Raw genomic sequence first — 20095 nt, forward strand, 5'->3', positions numbered from 1 at the left:
TCGGCTCGTGGCGGTTTAATCAACTTGGAATATACAGGTGTGCGTTTGAAACTTTTTGGGGAAGGATCGATAAAACGTTATAATGTTTGAAGGGCTCTACGTGACACGACGGACAGACAGACAGATAGACAGACAGGCTAACAGACAGACATACAGACATACATAGCTATCAGTAGACAAATTGACAGTTTATGTATATGGAAATTAATGTTCTAAATTATCACTGATTTACAGAAACAAAAAAAAATATATCAATAATTCAATAACAGGTTTTATGTTTTGGTTTTAGTGTATTTCTCTCTCTCTCTCTCTCTCTCTCTCTCTCTCTCTCTCTCTCTCTCTCTCTCTCTCTCTCTCTCTCTCTCATCGAAGGACAAACACACACACACACACACACACACACACACACACACACACACACACACACACATACATACACACATACACACACACACACACACACACACACACACACACACACACACACACACACACACACACACACACACACACACACACACACACACACAGAGAGAGAGAGAGAGAGAGAGAGAGAGAGAGAGAGAGAGAGAATGTACGTGGTTTGAAGTTTGATTATTTTTGAGAAGTTTGTTGTTGTTAATTAAATTTTTTCTTTGTCGGTTTGCTGTAAGGTTTTAAGCATTATTTTTTTTCTTTTTTTTTTACATCTTGCTTTGGAAGGTGAGGCGTCTTGAGGTGGTGTGTGTGTGTGTGTGTGTGTGTGTGTGTGTGTGTGTGTGTGTGTGTGTGTGTGTGTGTGTGTGTGTGTGTTATACCAGCAGGGTCATCACCATCACAGCTACCGATCCCATAGTACCTGGAGGGAAAAAATAATAGTAATAATAATAATAATAATAATAATAATAATAATAATAAGAAGAAGAAGAAGAAGAAGAAGATAATGATAATAGTAGTTATATTCATAATGATAACAGTAACTACTACTACTACTACTACTACTACTACTACTACTACTACTACTACTTTTTCACCTTTATTACCTTACATATATTTTTTAAACAGTGCGAGTGATCACAAACAGACTCGTAAGGGCCAACAGATCTGCTGCAGTTTGTTCTTCCCCTTTACACTACTACTACTACTACTACTACTACTACTACTACTACTACTACTACTACTACTACTACTACTACTACTACTACTTGCTGCTAATACTACTACTACTACTACTACTACATGCTACTGCTGCTGCTGCTGCTGTTAACTACTACTGTAACTATAACTACCCTAATTTCTCACTATAGACACAAAATTTGAAAGTTTACAAGGAATTTTGCCTAGAAACTCTACAAGAAAGGGAAAGAGATGAAGAAAGAAAGGGTTAAAGAAAAAAGAGAAGTTAGAAAAGTTACAGGTAAAAAAGACGAGAATGCATTACCTGAGGGAATGGCGCAACCCATCCATTGCCACTCCATTCAAACTCCCATTCCACACACCCACTCACGCCCCCTGGCCTTTTTACCGGGCCCTGTGCAGTCACCGGGTAACAGTTTCAAGGATCTGTCACCGTGTCTCAGGAATTTATCGTGAAGAGGTGGCGTTTTCCGTCATAAACTCAACACACACACGCACACACACACACACACGTCTCTTTCTCTCCCTCACACACAGCCACCCACTTCTTCCCTCCTCTTCTCCCTTCTCTTTCTCTCCCTATCTCCCTCCCTGCATAGTTTTGTTTATCATAGCCTCTGTTTTCTTTCTCCCAGCGTCCCCTCCCTCACACCTCCCTTACTCTCATTTTTCTTCCTTAATTCCCCCCCCCTCCCCCACACCAATCATTCCTGTCTTAGCACTAACGCACACAATAAGTTCTTCCTCTGTCCTTCCTGTTTGTCTCTTCCCTTTATCCTTATGTCTCTTTATTCCTCTGTCCACTCTGTTTCTCTGTCTCTCTGCCCCTCTATGGTTCTGTTACTGTGTCCTCTGTTCATCTGTTCTCTTTGTCTTTCTCCGTTATCTGTCCATTCTGTCTCTCTCTTCCTTTGTCTATGTGTCCTTTCTGTTCTGTTTTTTCAAGTTTCCTGTCCCTTTCTGTCCTTAGTCCTGTTCCTTTTATTCCTTTGTCTATTTTTGTTCCTTCTGTTCATCTGTATATCTCTCCTTCTCTCTCCGCTGCTCATCTGCATGTTCCTTCCTCCTACAGCGCCTTCGTCAGTATATACTCACACACAAACAGTAGACGGCCAGACTGCGACCCGATGTGGATGGAGGGCGCCTCTGCCGGTATATGCAAAAGACGAGAATGCATTACCTGACGAAGTGGTGCCCTCATCTATTGCCTCTTCGCTCAAACTCCCATTCAGATCCACACACGCCCCCCTGCCCTTGCTTATTACCTGGCCCAGGGCAGCCACCGGGTAACTTAGTAGCTGCTGCAATGATCTGTCACTGCCTCAGGGAATTTATGATGAAAAGGCAGGGTTCTTTGTTATTGAGGTGTATGTGTACAATACTTATAGCTATACTGATTCTCTCTCTCTCTCTCTCTCTCTCTCCTCTCTCTCTCTCTCTCTCTCTCTCTCTCTCTCTCTCTCTCTCTCTCTCTCTCTCTCTCTCTCTCATGCACTTTACTCATCACTCATTCACTTGTTCACTCATCGCCTCATCTCCCTCACTTCACTTTACTCGCTCACTCACTCATCCTCACACTCATTCACTACAGTCCTTTGTTTGTTACTCAAGTCTTCCTCACTGTTATTAATTGTACTCATTCGATCACTCTCTCATTATCACCCACCTTCACTCCTTTACTCCTGCCTCACTCACTCCCTTGTCCTCCAACACTGCTTACACTGTTAATAAGTCTACAAACTCCATTGCTCATCTCCCCTCATTCTTATTCTGATTCCTCTCCACTCCTTCACTCCTTCCCTCAGACTCCCTCACTCACTCCCTCATCCCTCCTTTCCATAACATCCCTAGTCATCCGCGTCCTTGCAGTTCAACGCGCTTCCTTCCTTTTTCCTCACACTCCCCTTATTTATAATCTTGACCTTCAATACTCCTTTAATCCTTCCTTCACACTCCCTTTATTCCCTGGCAATTTAACACATCCTTTGTCCTCTCGAACTTCTAATACTCCTCCCCTTCCCACAAACACTCCGCTTCCCGTTCCCTCAGACTCACCGTCACAGCTGGCCGTTAGCCCGCAGCTGGGGCGTGACTGAGGTAGGCCATGCCGCACGTACACCGTTGTATGTCTTCGATGGCCAGCTGCAACCGTGGCCACGCAGCGTAACCTCAGCTCCCCGTAGCGGAAGTGGGCAGGTACCGTGCGGAAGTGGAGTCCCAATATGGCGGTGTGCAGGCCCTCACTGGTGGTGTTAGCGGCGTAATGCACCAATGATGACGCCTCAGCCTTACGGGGGAGAGAAGGGTATACAGGTGTGGCTCAGAGTGAAGGGTTAAGGTGGTTGTGGGTGTAAAGGTGGTGGTGTTCCGTTGTCTGGTGTTTTGTGTGGTGCGTGGAGGTGGAGGTAAGAGATCGCCATCTTGGTGCTCGTCTGGTTGGCTTTGGTTGTAATGTTGTGTTGTGTTGTGTTGTGTTGTTTGTTTGTTTGTTTGTTTGTTTCTATTTTATAATGTTTATTTTAGCGTTCTGTTCGTCCATTTTGTCTTTGTTGTTATCCTTATTGTGGATATTTTTTTTATTTTATTTATTTAATTTAGATAGTTAGTTATTTAGTTAGTTAATTAATTAGTTGACTGGTTTATTAATTAGTTTGCTGGTTAATTAGTGGAGTAGTTAGTTACCTAGCTGGTTAATTGGCTGGCTGGTTGATTGGTTAATTAGTGAAGTCGTTATTTACCCAGTTGGTTAATTAGTTAGTTGACTTGTTAGTTTGTTAGTTAATTGGTTGCTGGTTGGTTGGTCAATTAGTTCATTAGTTAGTTAATGAGTTAGTTGGCTGGTTAATTAGTTACTTAGTTCTCCAGTTACTCCTCTATTCATCTCTAGACAAGGGTAAAAAAAAATAAATAAAAAAAAATCAAGCAGCGACAACTACAGCACTGCCAGGGTTTCTTTGAGGCTGCCGTGAATAGAGAGCTGTAGGGTAAACAGAAAACGCGCAACGAAAATGAAAAATTAATACTAAAGTTGCGGTTGCCTTCTCTGCATGAAAGAAAATGTACTCCCTGGCTATGCTAACACACACACGCACACACACACACACCTGCCGTCCGTATCCCTTCCCTCCACCCATACATAAGTACACATACACTCTCCCTCCAGTCTTCACCCCTCACTCTCTCTCCCATATTCCTCCCTACATGTACCAGCCGTCCCCTTTCTTTCATACCATAGATCTATCTCCCCTTTCCTTCCCTTTCCTCCTCTTACTTTATACATGCTTCTTCACTTGTCTTCTTTTTCTTCTTCTTTTACCTTTTCCTCTTTCCATTACTGTCTACATTTTTTTTTTTACTCTTTCGTCCCCATTTTCCTCTTTCCCTTTCTGTCTTCAAATGTACCTCTTCCCTTTTTCTTTCCCCTTTTTTTCCCTTCCCTGTTGGCCTGCAGTTGTTTTATTGGTGTTATTAGTGTAATCTTATCTATTTTATTTCAGTTATCTATTCTGCTTTGTTTTAATTGGTGTCAATAAATATCTATCTGTGTATCTACTTATCTGTGTGTTTATCTATTCATCCATCTATCCATCTATTTATCTATTTATTCTTGTGTCTGTCTTTCCCTCTGTTATATTCCCCACCGTGATTAATTATGTTCTCTTAGGTAAGGTTACGTTAGGTCATGTTAGGTCAAATTACGTAAAGTTGGGCAAAGTTTGGTTAAGTTGGTTAAAGCAGGGTAGGTCAGGCCAAGTTAGGTCGGGTTAAGTTAATGTAGGTCATATTGCGTTAGGTCATTTTAGGTTGGGTTAGGTTAGGTTATGTCAGGTTTTATTTTGCTACGTCAGGTAAAGTTAGGTCGTGTTATTTTAAGTTAGACTATATTACGTTAGGCCAGGTCAAGTTAGGTTATGTCACAAGATGAGAAGATTTTTACTCTAAAAAGATGATTTTAAAGTGTAATTTTAAAGTGCAATTTACATGAAGAAATCTACGTTGAGGGAATTCACCTGTGCGTCATTTAGGACCATATTCTGAAACACTTCTGCGCCACACCTCCACTACTTTCAGAAGCCTCTATAAGCAGAAGCTACACGGGTATTTAAAGCTATTTTCACGAATCTAGTGAGAGAACAACATCTACATTACCAAAAGCACTCTTGAGAACCCAGCTAATATCTCTGTGGCCTTTGAAAATAGTCGTGGTGAGAGAGCGAAGCGTTTCTGAACACGGGCCTTACCTAGAAGCAGCTGCCTCACCTCCCTGTCGTTGATGAGCCAGGTGAGGGCGGCCGCGGGCTGGGACGGGGAGGCGGTACAGTTGGCGTGCACCGTGGCCCCGACGGCGTACCTGCGGTGGACCCCTGAGATGGATGGGTCACTCCTAGGGGCGTCTGGGGGAGGGAGAGCGGAGTGATGGGAGAATGAAAGGTCGTTTAGGGGGAAGGAGAAAGGGGGAAGAGTGATGGAGGGGGAGGGAGGGAGAGGTGAGTGTCGCGGCGTCTTGGTGAGAGGGGAGAGGGGGAGAGGGGGAGTGTGGCGAAGGGAGGTGAGAGGGGGAGAGGGGAGTGTGTTGAAGGGAGGGAGGGGGGGGGAGAGGGGATGTGTGTTGAAGGGAGGGGAGAGGGGCAGTGTGGTGAAGGGAGGGGAGAAGGGAGAGGGGAGTGTGGTGAAGGGAGGGAAGAAGGGAGAGGGGAGTGTGGTGAAGGAAGGGGAGAAGGGAGAGGGGGAGTGTGTTGAAGGGAGGGGAGAAGGAGAGGGGAGTATGTTGAGGGGAGGTTTTCATGGGAGTTTGGGAGAGAAAGAAAGAGAAAGGATGAATAAAAGGGAAATAAAGAACAGTTTCAGTAAGTATGGGGGAGAGGGAAAGAGGAAGGGGTAAATGAAAGGGAAGATGAGTATTGTGGGAAGGGAGAAAAGGTTAATGAAAAGAGTAAGTAAGGAAGAATGTCAGAGAGAGAGAGGAGAGGAGTGAAAAAAAAAGGAAATAAAGGTGTTTGAGAAAAAAAAGAAGAGGGAGAGAAGGACAAGGAAAAGGAAAAAAATAAAATAAAGAAAAGCTTCGATGGGAATAGTTTGAAAAAAGAAGAGAAATTAATTAAACCGAGAAATAATACCTTTTTAACACCTGTCTGGGAAAAGTGAAAGAGGAAAAGGAGCCAAAAAAAAAAGGAAAAAAGGAAAATAAGACAAGCTTTTAACGAACACTTAAGAAAAAAGGAAGAAAGAAAAAAAAAATCAATTAACAGAAGCGATGGTCATTTTAACATACGAGGGGAGACAAAAGGGAGAAGACTGAGGGGAGGCGAGAGAAGTTATGGGGAGACTCGTAAAGGGGTGGACTGAAGGATGGGGTGAGGGGAGAAAAAAATGATGGAAAGGCTTTTGGAGAAGAGAAGGAAGAGGAGGAGGAGGAGGAGGAGGAGGAGGAGGAGGAGGGGGGGGGGTAAAGTGTTCGGATATTAAGAGTTTAAGAGTGTCTGGAAAGAAGAAGACGAGCAGGAAGAGGAGGAAGAGAAGAACAACAACAACAACAACAAAATGATGAAGAGAAGGAGGACTAAGGAACAGAAAACGAAGAACAACAAGAGGAAAAGGAGGAAAAGGAGGAGGAAGAAAAGAAGTAGGAGGTGGTGGTGTAGTTGTGATGAGAGATGAAGGGAAGGGAGGGAAATGGAGGGAATGGTGAGGAGAAGAGGAGAAGGAGGAGGAGGAGGAAGAGGAGGAGGAGGAGGTGAGAGAGGAGATTGAGTAGCCATTTTTAGAGGAAGGGAGGAAGGGGAAGATGGGAGATAGAGATGCGATGTGAATAATTAACTGGAGAACTAATACTGTTTTGAATTTGTGGCCACGATGCTGTTTTAACTGTCTGTCTGTCCGTCTGTTTGTCTGTCTGCCTGTTTGTCTGTCTGTCTATCTGTCTGTCTGGTTTATCTTTGTTATTTATCTATCTAATATTTAGTAATGTACGTATTCTGTTTGTTTACTTTGTCTTACTTTCTTTCTTGTTTTCCTTTTTTTCTTTCTTTATTCATTCATTCATACTTTACTTAATGCAGTTTTTTATTTTTTTTTTATTCTTCTATTTATCAAGTTATTTTCTTCCTTCTTATGATTTATTTACTTGTTTATCTCTTCCTTTTTTTCTATTAGTCTTGTTTTCTTTATCGTATTCATCATAATTATATCTTGGTCTTAATATTCTTTTTTTTTTTTCATTATTCCGTGTGTCAAGAAATTAAAATAGTGACATGGTTCTGACCTCTCTCTCTCTCTCTCTCTCTCTCTCTCTCTCTCTCTCTCTCTCTCTCTCTCTCTCTCTCTCTCTCTCTCTCTCTCACGTCACTCTTACCACCACCACCTTCACCACTATATCCTCCTCCTCCTCCTCCTCCTCCTCCTTCTCCTCCTCCTCCTCCTCCTCCCTTTATTTTTTTTTTCTACCTCCTTTCCCTCTTTCAATTTCCTCCTCTCTGCCGTCTCCCTTACTCTCTCCACTCCTCCTCCTCCTCCTCCTCCCCTTCATTTCTTCCTCTCTGTCTCCTCCACGAAAACCCTCCCTCCTTCTCCTCTTCCCTCCCTCCCTCCCTCTCTCCCTCCCTCTCTTCCCTCCCTCCCTCCCTCTCTCCCTCCCTCTTTCACTTACTCGGTTTCTCATGTTTTCTCTACTATTTTTTCTCTCTCTCCATTCTCTCCTCTTCCTCCATTTTCTCTCTCTCTCTCTCTCTCTCTCTCTCTCTCTCTCTCTCTCTCTCTCTCTCTCTCTCTCTCTCTCTCTCTCTCTCTCTCTCGTCTTTCCTCCGTTTTTCTCCTTCACCTCCCTTTCTGTTTTGACTTTTGTGTTTTTCCTTTCTCTCTCTCTCTCTCTCTCTCTCTCTCTCTCTCTCTCTCTCTCTCTCTCTCTCTCTCTCTCTCTCTCTCTCTCTCTCTCTCTCTCTCTCCTCATGTGTTTATCTGTCTATCTTATTTCGCTTCTTCCCTCCCTTCTACATTAACGCATATCCTCTCTCTCTCTCTCTCTCTCTCTCTCTCTCTCTCTCTCTCTCTCTCTCTCTCTCTCTCTCTCTCTCTCTCTCTCTCTCTCTCTCTCTCTTATTTCCCGTCTTTTCATCCATCGTTCTTTGTGTCCATCTCTCTCTCTCTCTCTCTCTCTCTCTCTCTCTCTCTCTCTCTCTCTCTCTCTCTCTCTCTCTCTCTCTCTCTCTCTCTCTCTCTCTCTCTCTCTCTCTCTCTCCTTTAGAACTTCCACACAACCACCCTTTTCTTCCCTTCACCACCACCACCACCACCACCACCACCACCACCACCACTGCCTCCACCTCCACCTCCACTTCCTCCTCCTCCTCCTCCTCCTCCTCCTCCTCCTCCTCCTCCTCTTACTGTCGTTTCTCTCCCTCTCCCTCCCTCACTCCCTGCATACTTTATTTTACATAACCACAGCATCACTTCTCTCTCCCTTTCCCTCTCTCTCTCTCCCTCTCCCTCTCCCTCTCTTCTACTCATTTTTTTTTCCTCCCTTAATTCCCTTCCTCTTCCATACAACGATTCCTTTCTTAATTGCAACATAGTAACTCTCTCTCTCTCTCTCTCTCTCTCTCTCTCTCTCTCTCTCTCTCTCTCTCTCTCTCTCTCTCTCTCTCTGATTATTCTGTCATCTTTGTTTTTCCAACTTTCTGTCCTTTTCTTATCTCTTCTGTCTATCTATCCTCTCTGTTTCTCAACCTTCTGTCCTTCTGTCTTGTGTCCCCCTGTCCCTTTATTCTCCAATTTCTACCTTTCTGTTTCTTTATTCATCGACTTTCTCAATCTCCAACACCTTTCCTCGTATTCTTATCTCTTCTATCTATCTATCCTCTCTATGTCAACCTCTGTCCTGTCTTGTGTCTCCCTGTCTCTTGCATTCCCCCCTGTCTCTATCCTGTTCTTATCTCTTCTATCTATCTATCTTCTCTGTCAACCTCTGTCCTGTCTTGTGTCTCCCTGTCTCTTGCATTCCCCCTGTCTCTTTCCTTCTGTTCTTTTATCCATCTACATGTTCCATCAGTCTATCCCTCCGTCATTCACTCACTGCGCGTCCATCAGCACCCCTCCTACAGCGCCTTCGTCAGTAGCGTGCTCGCATACTCACACACGACCAGCAGCCGGCCGCCCCCTGCATCAGTGTTGAATAGGGGCGCCTCTGCCGACACCTCACACCTGTACTTCCCAGAGGACCTTAGGGACACGCGATGAAGGACCACACGGTTGTTGTTGCTCCTAGACTTCTGCAAGAGAGAGAGAGAGAGAGAGAGAGAGAGAGAGAGAGAGAGAGAGAGAGAGAGAGAGAGAGAGAGAGAGAGAGAGAGAGAGAGAGAGAGGTAAGGGAGGGAGAAAAATGGAGAAAGGACAGAGGAAATAGGTGAGGGAGGAGATAAAAAATGCAGGAAGGAGAGATTGAATAGGTTAGAGAAGGAGGAAGAAGAAGAGGAAGAGGAAGAGGAAGAGGAGGATAGGTTCAAAGGTAAGATAGGGAGAGAAAGTCGTGAATAGGAGAGAGAGCAAGAAAAATAACAGAGAGAACAGAGAGAAGAAGAAATTTGTTAAAGGGACGAGGAAGATGCGATGAAAGAAAGAAAGGAAGGAGAGAGAGAGAGAGAGAGAGAGAGAGAGAGAGAGAGAGAGAGAGAGAGAGAGAGAGAGAGAGAGAGAGAGAGAGAGAGAAAGGGAAGGGAGTGAGAGGGAGGGAATGAGGGTGGAATGTAGTAGGAGGGGAGAGGAAAGGAAGAAGGAGGAGGTGTAAAGAATGAGGAAGGAAAAGAGGATGGAATGCAATTGCAGGAGAGGGGAAGGGAGAATGGAGGGAGAGAGAGAGAGAGAGAGAGAGAGAGAGAGAGAGAGAGAGAGAGAGAGAGAGAGAGAGAGAGAGAGAGAGAGAGAGAGAGAGAGCAACGGAGGGAAGGTACAAGAAAGATGGGAAGAATCACGGAAAGGAGGTAACGAAAAAGAAAAAAAAAGAAAAAAAAGAACAGTGAGAAAGAGAGATAGAGAGAAAGAAAGAAAGAAAGAGAGGAAGGGATGGAGACAAAAGTTAAACGAAGGGTAAGATGGAAGGGAGGGAAGGAGGAACGGGAGGGGGGGGGGGAGAAAGAGCCGCGGTGACAGGAAGGGCGGAAGAGATGAAGGGTGAGAGGGACGGAGACAAGGTGAAAGAAGGGTAGAGGGGGTGAGGGAGGGAAGGAGAGAAGGGGGGGAGGAAACATATGTGACATGGAATAGAGTTAGAAAGATGGAAAATTGCATGAACACAGAGAAAGAGAGAGAGAAAAAAGAGAGAGGGAAAGGGAGAGATAGAAAGATAAGGAAGATGAACAGGGAACATTATGTACACGAGAGAGAGAGAGAGAGAGAGAGAGAGAGAGAGAGAGAGAGAGAGAGAGAGAGAGAGAGAGAGAGAGAAGAGAGAGAGAGAGAGACAGACATAAATCATTAAAACAAAACAAGTGAGCGAAACACAACACTACTTTTCTCTCTTTCTCTCACTCTCTTAAAAGTCGCACTTGAAAATTACACTATCGGTCACATTTGAGGTCACACTTGAGGGTCAGGGAAGGTCACACTTGAGGGTCACACTTGAGAGTCACGGTTAAAGGTCACACTAGAATCACACGCAGGGTCACACTTCAGAATCACACTTAAAAGTCACTCTTCGGTTCACACTTTTAGGTCACTTTTTTTAGGGTCACACTTGAAGAGCCAGAATGAATGACAAATATGCTTTCGTCTATCTCTCACTTCCAGGCCATAATTATTCTCTCTCTCTCTCTCTCTCTCTCTCTCTCTCTCTCTCTCTCTCTCTCTCTCTCTCTCTCTCTCTCTCTCTCTCTCTCTCTCTCTCTCTCCAGCAACCAGAACGTAATTGAAGCAATTGTAAACATCACCACCACCACCACCACTACTACTACTACTACTACTACCACTACTACTACTACTACTACTACGTCAGTCAGTCAGTCAGTCAGTCAGTCAGTCAGTCAGTCAGTCAGTCAAAAAGGCAACTCAAATTAAAACCCTCCTCTGCTTCCTCCTTCTCCTCCTCCTCCTCCTACTACTACTACTACTACTTCTACAGGTATACTCACATCCACATTCACCCCAGGAAGGCGGAACACCTGTATGGACGGTGTGTCTGCAGGTATGAATCTGAAGAACTCCCTGTCATCCTTGTACCACTTGACGGAGTACAGTTGCTCGCCCTCCACGTCATACTCGCACTCCAGCTGCGCCTCCCCGCCCTCCACCACCAGCGGGGGCACCTCCACCCTGTCCACCCTCAGCCCCAAGCACCCTGAAGGAGGCGCAGATGGAGGAGGATCAGAATGAGGAGGATTTGTCGTCAGTGTAATTTTTTTTTTTTTTTGTGATGTGTGTGTGTGTGTGTGTGTGTGTGTGTGTGTGTGTGTGTGTGTGTGTGTGTGTTTTGCATAGCTATTCCATTACTCCGCCAGTTTAGTTTAAAAAAAAAGCAAGCATCACAAATTTCACAAAGGGGAAAAAAACTATGCAGATTTCTGTCACGACACACATACACACACACACACACACACACACACACACACACACACACACACACACGCACGTTGCGTGGCAGTACATTTCAACAGTCACAGCATGAAACTAGAAAATCCTTGTGTGAATTGAGTCCACTTCAGCTTCGTTAAACCACGAATTCCACAAATGTTCTCACAGTATCCTCTTCCACGAATTCCATTATTGTTGGAAACTTTTTTTTCTTTGAAGAAAAAAAAAAAAAACGTCAAGAGTGCGGGGGTAGAAAATGATGTTAGATAAATATATTTTTTACGAATGGATATTATTTCGATTGAATGTTAGAAGATGGATGTTGTTAGGAGTGGGTGTTGTATAGGGCATGTTGTGAAAAATAGATGTTATTACACGTAAATGTTGTTAGTAATGGATGTTGTTGACTAGAAAAGTTAGCAATGGATATTGTTAGATAGAATCTCTCTCTCTCTCTCTCTCTCTCTCTCTCTCTCTCTCTCTCTCTCTCTCTCTCTCTCTCTCTCTCTCTCTCTCTCTCTCTCTCTCTCTCTCTCTCTCTCTCTCTCACCAGTGGCCGCCCCCAGTAGTATCAGTAAGAGGAAGTGAGGAATCCCGAGTCTCGTCCCTCGTCGTAACATCACTCACTGGTGCAGGGGCGTGGCGACGCTTTTCACCCACCACACCAGGGTTAAGTTAGGTCACTGAAAGCACCTCGAGGTCACACAGTCATGGAGTCAGGCACAGCACCCCGCGACCATCATGTGTTTCGAGGACTTGTAAATAATCATGAAACTGTCAGTGCGAAATTCTGAGTTCCTGCGATTCGTGCGAGTTGAATTAGAAATACGTGAGGAGCAGGGCACGGTACTTCCTTCTCCTCCTGGTGCTCGAGGGTGACTGAGCCTTGGGTGAGCCAGGGGCCACTCATGCACGTGGCGCTGTGGCCCTTGCGAGTCTCGATGTTGGCACGGGGAATTTACTCCTTCCACAGTTTACAGCCATGGCAGTTGCAGTCATATATTTGCATTTACGCCAGAAAGGAATATGCATCACGGTAATTTCCACTGAGGGTGTAAGAGAAACGCGTGGATTGGAGTGGTTGGAGGGACATTGCGCTACACGTCCTCCTCCTCTTTTCTCTTTTACTAACCCAGGAACTCTTTCTTATATACGAGGAACTCTTTTTTATATATGAGCAAGGCTTCTGCACCACCGTTGAGGAAAACATAAGAGAACTCGACTAAACCTCCCCGTGGTATTTGGAAGTAGTCCTCACGAGTGTCCTAAGCATCTCAAAACACCGCCTCCCCAACCTACGGCCCATTACACCTCTCTTTAAATCAAGTAGTGTATCTCATCACTGACAGCCTCGTAAGGGCCAGTAGGTATGCTGCTGTTCTACGCTCCCTACTAATTGTATCTCGCGTTTCCTAAAGGCTACGGGTCTGCTCTTCCATGAATAACTATTCCGTGCTGCTGTTCCTCACATCAAACGTCACTGCTTCTTAAACCCGCTTACTTTCCTTCCGTGCAGTTTTCCAAGTTTTTTTTTTTTTTTTCTTTTTATCTGGTGTCTGGATTAGACCCGGTGCGCGGTTAGAGAACATTGCAGGAGTGAAGGAGCGTGTTACAGGAATAGAAGAGCGCGCTACTTCTCCCGTCCAGTGAAGTTCGAAGGTCCAACTTTTTTATCCCGTTTGTTTCTGCCACTCTGCCAGTCCTGACTTCTTAACCCCTCCTCCCCTCCTCTCTCTCTCTCTCTTCTGATAATTCTCTGTAGGTAGGCCAATATTACCTGTTCTGATGTTACTAATATGATGATGCTACTACTACAACAAGAACCACCAGCATAGCTACTACTGCGACTATTTCTATGTATGACTATTTTTGCTGCTGCTGCACACATCGCCAAATTGCTTGTGGCCTGCAGCCCTGAGCCATGGTCTGTGGCCTGCTACGGGGAATCTCTGCATGCCATGATGCAAGGAAATACTTAAGGGTGTGATTAGGTGCATGTCCGTGCTTCTGTACCTGCTTTTTGGCTACTCTTAGGGATATGTCAGCAAGTATAACAGTATGTAAGATAGCTAAGTATTGCATGTGATGAGTTTGATTGACAAAAAAAAAAAAAAAAAAAAAAAAGTTTAATAAGACACATTTTATAACACCTAGGTTTATTACAAAAGGATATCTATGACTACACATTTTTTTCCAATTTTCAATTTTTATATGAAATAGCAGTACCTTCTGAAATTTCAAAAGTCAAAAATGATCTTTTCATCTTTTTCCAAGTCACACTGAATAAGGCTTGGGAAAAGATCACCTCTAGTTTCTCTATGAGACTCCCTGAAAAACAGGTCATCATATTTGGATCAGATTTACTAGCTGCCCCACAGTCGCCGCAGCAGGAGCGTTACAGGACAGTGAGGTAGCTACCTGCTCAGATCACAAGGTACAGAGGTTCTATGGTAAAGCTTGAAAATGGAGCCTGTGACTTGCTTATTCTGTTGGTATATTAGAAGCCAGTTATCACACACATATCAAAGATAAGCAAAAAGTTTCCTTCTATCAACCAAGTTCAATCTAAAGTCAAAACCAAATTAGCCAGGGGGTTTTAATTGCACATTATTAAGCAAACACTTTGAAAGTAATCCACTTCAAAGTCAATTATGCAACTCCATATTCATCATGTCTACAGATCTATAGTACAGTGTCGTATATAAAGGACATTACATTCCTGTACTACTGTAGGCAAAATGAAGAGAGGTTTGATAAAATGCTTCCAGGACAGGACTCATGCACCTCCACAAACATTTTCGGTCTTTTGAAAATGTGCTCATAGAAAACACAGTAGCTGCATGATTACAAAATTAGTGAAAACATTGAACTCAAATGCTTGCAAACAAGCAGAAATATAAATATAGGAAACTAAAAGCTTCTGCCTTCTAGTTGACTCCCAAGAGCAAACTTGATTAACTTTCTTATTTACATGTAATAATATTAAGGTCTATCACAGAATTTAACAGTTTATATAACGAGACACCAAAGTGAAGGAAATGAAACCAGTATAGAAGCAGAGCCACTCACTTAGTAATGAACAATTTGCAATAGTGCATTCCATACAGGTTTTATTTCCTTGGACCTAATTTGGTGCTGCATTTACACACTGCATCATTCACAGTGACCTACCCCAAGTTTGGCTCCAATGAAAGTCCCTCATATAAGGCTGCTCAATTTCTGAATTACATGAAGATCCAAGATCACTTAATATCCAAAGAAAAGCAACAAGGTATAAATCTTGCTCTTGATATCAGTGTCTCTGTACACTGTGGTCACCCACATTCAACACTGCTTGGACACTTGCAACAAACAGCATTAGCACTTCCAAACAACATAACAAGACAATGTATCAATTAAAGGTTCGGTGCGACAGGACAGGTTCTAGAGTAATGATTTTGGCAGTAGTCGTGCCAAAATGCATTTCCCTACAAAGTCTAGGTTACAAGGTAACAAAGTTATCTGAGAAGCCAACCGTGGAGCAATCACATTACATATGTGGTACACAGGACAGACAGACCATTCTCATACATCTCAATTATGTGATTAAAAATAAAAAAATAATAATAATAATAAGCAAATTCCCATCTATTATTCCTACCATGGTATTGCTAAATCAATCTTGACCCACAGTAATTTGTTTGACACTCATACCAGGAGCACTACCAACCACTGTGGATCCCTCACACACCACACACCACAACTTTCATGCCTCTCCATAAAGAACATTCCCCTCAGTTCCAGCAGTCACCACTCTCAGGTTCACTACAGGAGTACATGTTACAACACAGGTACATTATGAAAATATCCTGCATTTGACATATTAGAAACATCTTAGGATTGCATAATATATAACTGATGAAATGCATAACTATGATGGCCTTTCTATGTTCTACCAAACACATTCATTCAGTCCCTGAAGAATGCAAATATATATATATATATATATATATATATATATATATATATATATATATATATATATATATATATATATATATATATATATATTATATGAATCTTGAATTAATTATCAATGTAAGTTACAGTTAATAGAACCCTTGACTTTGAAGCTTTCATTTTCATTATGCCATTACCGAACCAAGGGGAAACTATTTCTCAATACATCACTCATGACAGGAATAATATATATGTGGCCCTGTCCCAGCTTCCCTTTCAACTAAAACACAATCCAGGTGAAGATATATTTATGTAATTGTTATAATCATTTTCAAAATTGCATTGACATTCTCTTTTGCCTATGAGAGAAGACCAAAGTAAAGAAACTAAAGCTTCCCTGAAAGCAATGATAAATCTTTCCTTGTTCACCTGATCTACGTGCATTTCTAATGTCAGTAAGACATATGGTATATAAACTGTGAAGTGTTTTTAGCAAAAAGGTTTACCTCTATATACTGTACACCAATTTCCTTTTTCTAGTGCTGTGACAATTACCCTATGCAGCAATAAGCCTTGTTCTCTGATACTAGAAAACTGTGAATATCTGGAGAGAGAGAGAGAGAGAGAGAGAGAGAGAGAGAGAGAGAGAGAGAGAGAGAGAGAGAGAGAGAGAGAGAGAGAGAGAGAGAGAGAGAGAGAGAGAGAGAGAGAGCTACCTCCTGTTTAAACAAATGATAATGATTAAAAAAAATCTCTCCTCGGGCATGGGAGTTTGTGTGAACCAGGACTGGAAGATGCTGGTGTCTAGGCCTGTAAAACCTGTACAAGACTGGAGGCTACGGAACACTGCTGGTGTCAGACAGTGAACCTGTTTTTGGCAGTGGAGCCAGACTTAACCATGGTGTCCTTGTGTGCCTGGAACCCAATGGTTACGTGTCGGGGGATGTTAAGGCGCTCCTTGAGGACATGTCTGAGAAGAGAAGTAAAAAGAATCCCTGTAGAGGAACTCATGAAAATGTATATGTCTATCTATATGTTTATGCATTGTATAGATTCCCAAAGAAAATAACTACATTTATTTACATATAAAATCTATCTATCTATTTACCAGACTGGCAATCCCACATGGGGTGGCCCAGACAAACCACCACACACTCACACACACACACACATCATTCATACTCTTAGTACTATCGGCTCCTGGTGGAATAACATAAAATACTGAGGTGGAAAGAAAATTCATAAAGCATAATTTCTTTTAGGCATAAAACAGTTCAATATTGCAAAACTCACCCAATTTTGAGGATGCTTTCAGCCTTCTTGACATCTGCTGTCCACACTCCAATCTTGTCTCCCTTGCTGCGTACATTGACTACAGCACCACACACCTCATCACTGTGCTCAGCAAAAGCTTCACCAATCATCAAAAGAAGCTGTAAAGAAACAAAGGGTTAATTTGATATCACAATAATCTTCCTCTTATGAACTGAAAATAATCCTAACTACTGAAAACTTGAACCAGACCAACACTTACCACTTCCAACCAAAAGTTGTCCAGTTCAGTGGCTCGCTGCTGCTTGTTGAGGTTGATAAGCCAGCGTCCTCCTCGGCAATTGTGCTCATCCTCCCACATGGGTTTAATGCCCTGCTTGAACATGGAGTAATCACATCCCACCTTCAAATGTGATGCTGGCTCAATATGATTATACAATCTGTAAAAGTGTCCTTTATTAATGATTCATTTCTTGTTCATATATACAACCTGCAACATGTGAGTTTAATAGTGCAGCACTGCTTTTCAATATTCATATAATCTACCTAGTTCAGTTTTGCATTAAGGCCTTTTGTCCCAGCCTTCAATATTACCTCGTGCTTTCAGAAATGGAGTATAAAACACTTACGCCCAGAAGTCCTCCACAGTGTTGAAGCTTGCAATCTCCATCTGACAGTCCTCCCAGGTTCGGTTGTTTTCAATCTTAAAGAACCACAGAGTCCAAGTGTTCTGCAGTGGATGCTTGATCAACATTTCAGGTGAGACATCTCCATGTTCCTTGCTCTCCTCTTCCCCTTTAGCTTGTTTCTTGTCATTCTGAAAATCGTCACAATGATTATCCTCATTGTTCATATTATTTTCATTCAGAGATGTTCCTTCTTCAGTATCTAATTTCTCCTTTATCTTCTTATGGTTGTATTTAGAGATATAAAGCGGCATTTCTGACTACAATGTTGTCCTTTACTTTAAGCTGTTCAGACCTGGATTAAGAAGTAAGCAACGACAACAAATTCTTGCTCTCTCTCCTCCCTCCCAGTCCTATATGGCTCCTCTCAGCTACACACTCTTCAATGGCTTCACAGTCTTTCCTTCCTCCTCATATGGGCTTTTGGAGCTTCTCTAATACCATGTTGAGGAAGTGAAGAAAGGCAAGGAAATGGATGAAGTCCTGTCACCTCCACATGGCAGTGACAGACTAAACTGTTCACTACCAGATATTAGAGAAATTTTTCACTACAATTTTCTCTCTTTAATAACATTTTTAATGATATTCATTCACTGAATGCAGTGAAAAGCCATTACATCAGCAGCAAACTCCATTGCTATGGAAATAGTGTCCCAACACTTTCATCATGACTCCACTCCAGCTTAAAAATCAATAATGGAACTTGGGTGAGGAAGTGTTGCACCTTTGGGGAACTGAGTGACAAGCATGATGTTCATGAATGAATAGCAAGCATGCTGCACGCACACACGCACACACACACACACACATACACATCCTGCTGCTTAGACAATACAAATGTTACTTAATAATTTTGACCTTTACACAAAAGCCTCTATTCTATTTCCACTAAGCTTTCTCTGTAAACTGAGACCTGAATGCTAAGAAATAGCCAAATAAAATCATAGTAATAACAATGCCATCTTCTGTACATTTGATCTAATGGGGAAAAAATATTAAACACAAGAACAATTCTAGGATGCCTGTATCCAAGCTGTACATTTTGTCATCACCAGTGCATCATTTGCTACAAACACATGTAATCTAAACAGTACGTACAAGTTTTGGCAAAGCTAACCTAGAGACTTGGCCAGCCACAGCAATCACCTGAATCCCCCCACCCCCTTAGCAAACAGTGACTCACTCCATATCTTATTTCCTACACAAGTTTGTTTAAAATGATTTGTTACTATTTTGAGTGGTTTGGTTTGCTCTGGTTATGACATCCTTGGTGAGAAGCTAGTTAGAGCACAGCAGATGGTGTGTATAGGTTACTACCAGTCCTCTTAATGATATAAAATTAAAATAAGTACCTAATTAAGTAAATAAGTAAATTGATCTTGCTCATGAGAAATTTCACAGGATAGCTTTACCTCCTCAGTAATGACAGTCCCTGCCTTCATTTCACCCACACCTTTAGCCTCATGCCTGTGGCTCATCCTGCTACCTTGTCATACTCTACTGCCCACACACTAAAACTGCCAGTTGCAAGACCAGTTTCTTTCTCCTCCAACAACCACACACAAGCAAATGCTGAAACTGGTTTATAAATGGGAAAGTAGATTAATGGAGCATATATTAGTGGAGCATAGAGTAGATAGGTAGTAGGCATGGATACAATGGATAACTTTAAGGAAAAACTGTGGATATTTAGCAAGTGATTGCAAAACAGGTCCTAAAACTATTTAGCCAACACTTGTGCTAAATGGCTGGTCATGAATGATGCCCTTCAACTGTAAATACAACACAAACAAATTTTATTAGAATGAACTTCCCCCTGTAGAGGAATTATTAACCTAACCTAAACTAAAGTAACTAACCTCCCAACAGATACTAGGGCCCTCTCAAGCCCCGCCAAGCAAACCCTGATGTTGTTTTCCGCAGTGCAAGCTAACTGTTGGCACATCAGCAGAAAGGCAGTTGAATAGCCTTAGGAGCCATTTTGTTGTGGCCAACTAAATAGCCACCTCATTAAGACACAGACGTCAATTTATAATGGGTATGGCAGACGGTACTTGGTAAACAGGAACTGGCTTGTGAAGCTGAATGGCCTTTTTGCAGACACGTTTATATATGAAAATGGCAACCACATTGGAAAGTAGTCATTAGAGAGAATCTTCCAACATCTACGGGATAAAATAGTGCTGCTCAATACAACCCAAGCATCATGAATCAGTAGAAGCAAATATAAGCCATAGGTATATACAGTGTGCATTTATTTATTTTTACTTATTTATTTTATTTATTTATTTATTTATTTATCTATTTTTATTTATTTATTTATTTATTTTTATTTATCTATTTATTTTATTTCTATTTATTATTTTTTAAGCAGTAATATCTTCAAAAGCCATGAACCTTTTTGTTTTTTACAATAAGATTTAGCATACTTCTTGAATATGCTTTAGCTAAATCAATAAAATAGGACTGCACATTACTAAGAAGCTACCATTACACACAACTGTAATAACATCATGGTATATATG

General features: G+C 42.3%; 2 protein-coding genes across 2 annotated transcripts in view; both read right to left on the minus strand.

Annotated features, from left to right (window-relative positions):
* Positions 1-13679, minus strand: LOC135089694 (uncharacterized). The gene is made up of 7 exons (XM_063985617.1): positions 12224-13679; positions 11235-11440; positions 9245-9380; positions 5377-5510; positions 3172-3403; positions 2212-2262; positions 1-838 (listed from the first exon to the last, which is right to left on the minus strand). The coding sequence occupies exons 1-7, from the start codon at positions 12291-12293 to the stop codon at positions 792-794; spliced, it is 876 nt and encodes a 291-aa protein (XP_063841687.1). The 5' UTR covers positions 12294-13679; the 3' UTR covers positions 1-791.
* Positions 13680-13812: 133 nt separating this feature from the next.
* LOC135089695 (eukaryotic translation initiation factor 4E-like) overlaps positions 13813-20095 on the minus strand; it is a 7660-nt gene continuing 1377 nt past the window's right edge. Inside the window, exons 2-5 of the mRNA XM_063985618.1 lie at positions 17514-17701; positions 17147-17324; positions 16906-17045; positions 13813-16582 (exon numbers count right to left, since the gene is read on the minus strand). Of these exons, the coding sequence (XP_063841688.1) occupies positions 16468-16582; positions 16906-17045; positions 17147-17324; positions 17514-17701 (621 nt within the window). The 3' untranslated portion in view covers positions 13813-16467. The remainder of the gene's footprint in view (positions 16583-16905; positions 17046-17146; positions 17325-17513; positions 17702-20095) is intronic.

Source organism: Scylla paramamosain, chromosome 33 (genome assembly GCF_035594125.1).
Source record: "Scylla paramamosain isolate STU-SP2022 chromosome 33, ASM3559412v1, whole genome shotgun sequence".
Classification (NCBI taxonomy): Eukaryota; Metazoa; Arthropoda; class Malacostraca; order Decapoda; family Portunidae; genus Scylla; species Scylla paramamosain.

Excerpts from the sequence above, each read along its gene's own strand:
- LOC135089694 (XM_063985617.1), bottom strand. The coding sequence starts at position 12,293 with ATGTTACGACGAGGGACGAGACTCGGGATTCCTCACTTCCTCTTACTG. Across the intron at positions 5,511-9,244 it reads CGGCCGGCTGCTGGTCGTGT|ACGCCCCTAGGAGTGACCCA; the intron begins GTGAGTATGCGA and ends TCCCTCCCCCAG. Across the intron at positions 3,404-5,376 it reads GGCTCATCAACGACAGGGAG|GCTGAGGCGTCATCATTGGT; the intron begins GTGAGGCAGCTG and ends CTCCCCCGTAAG.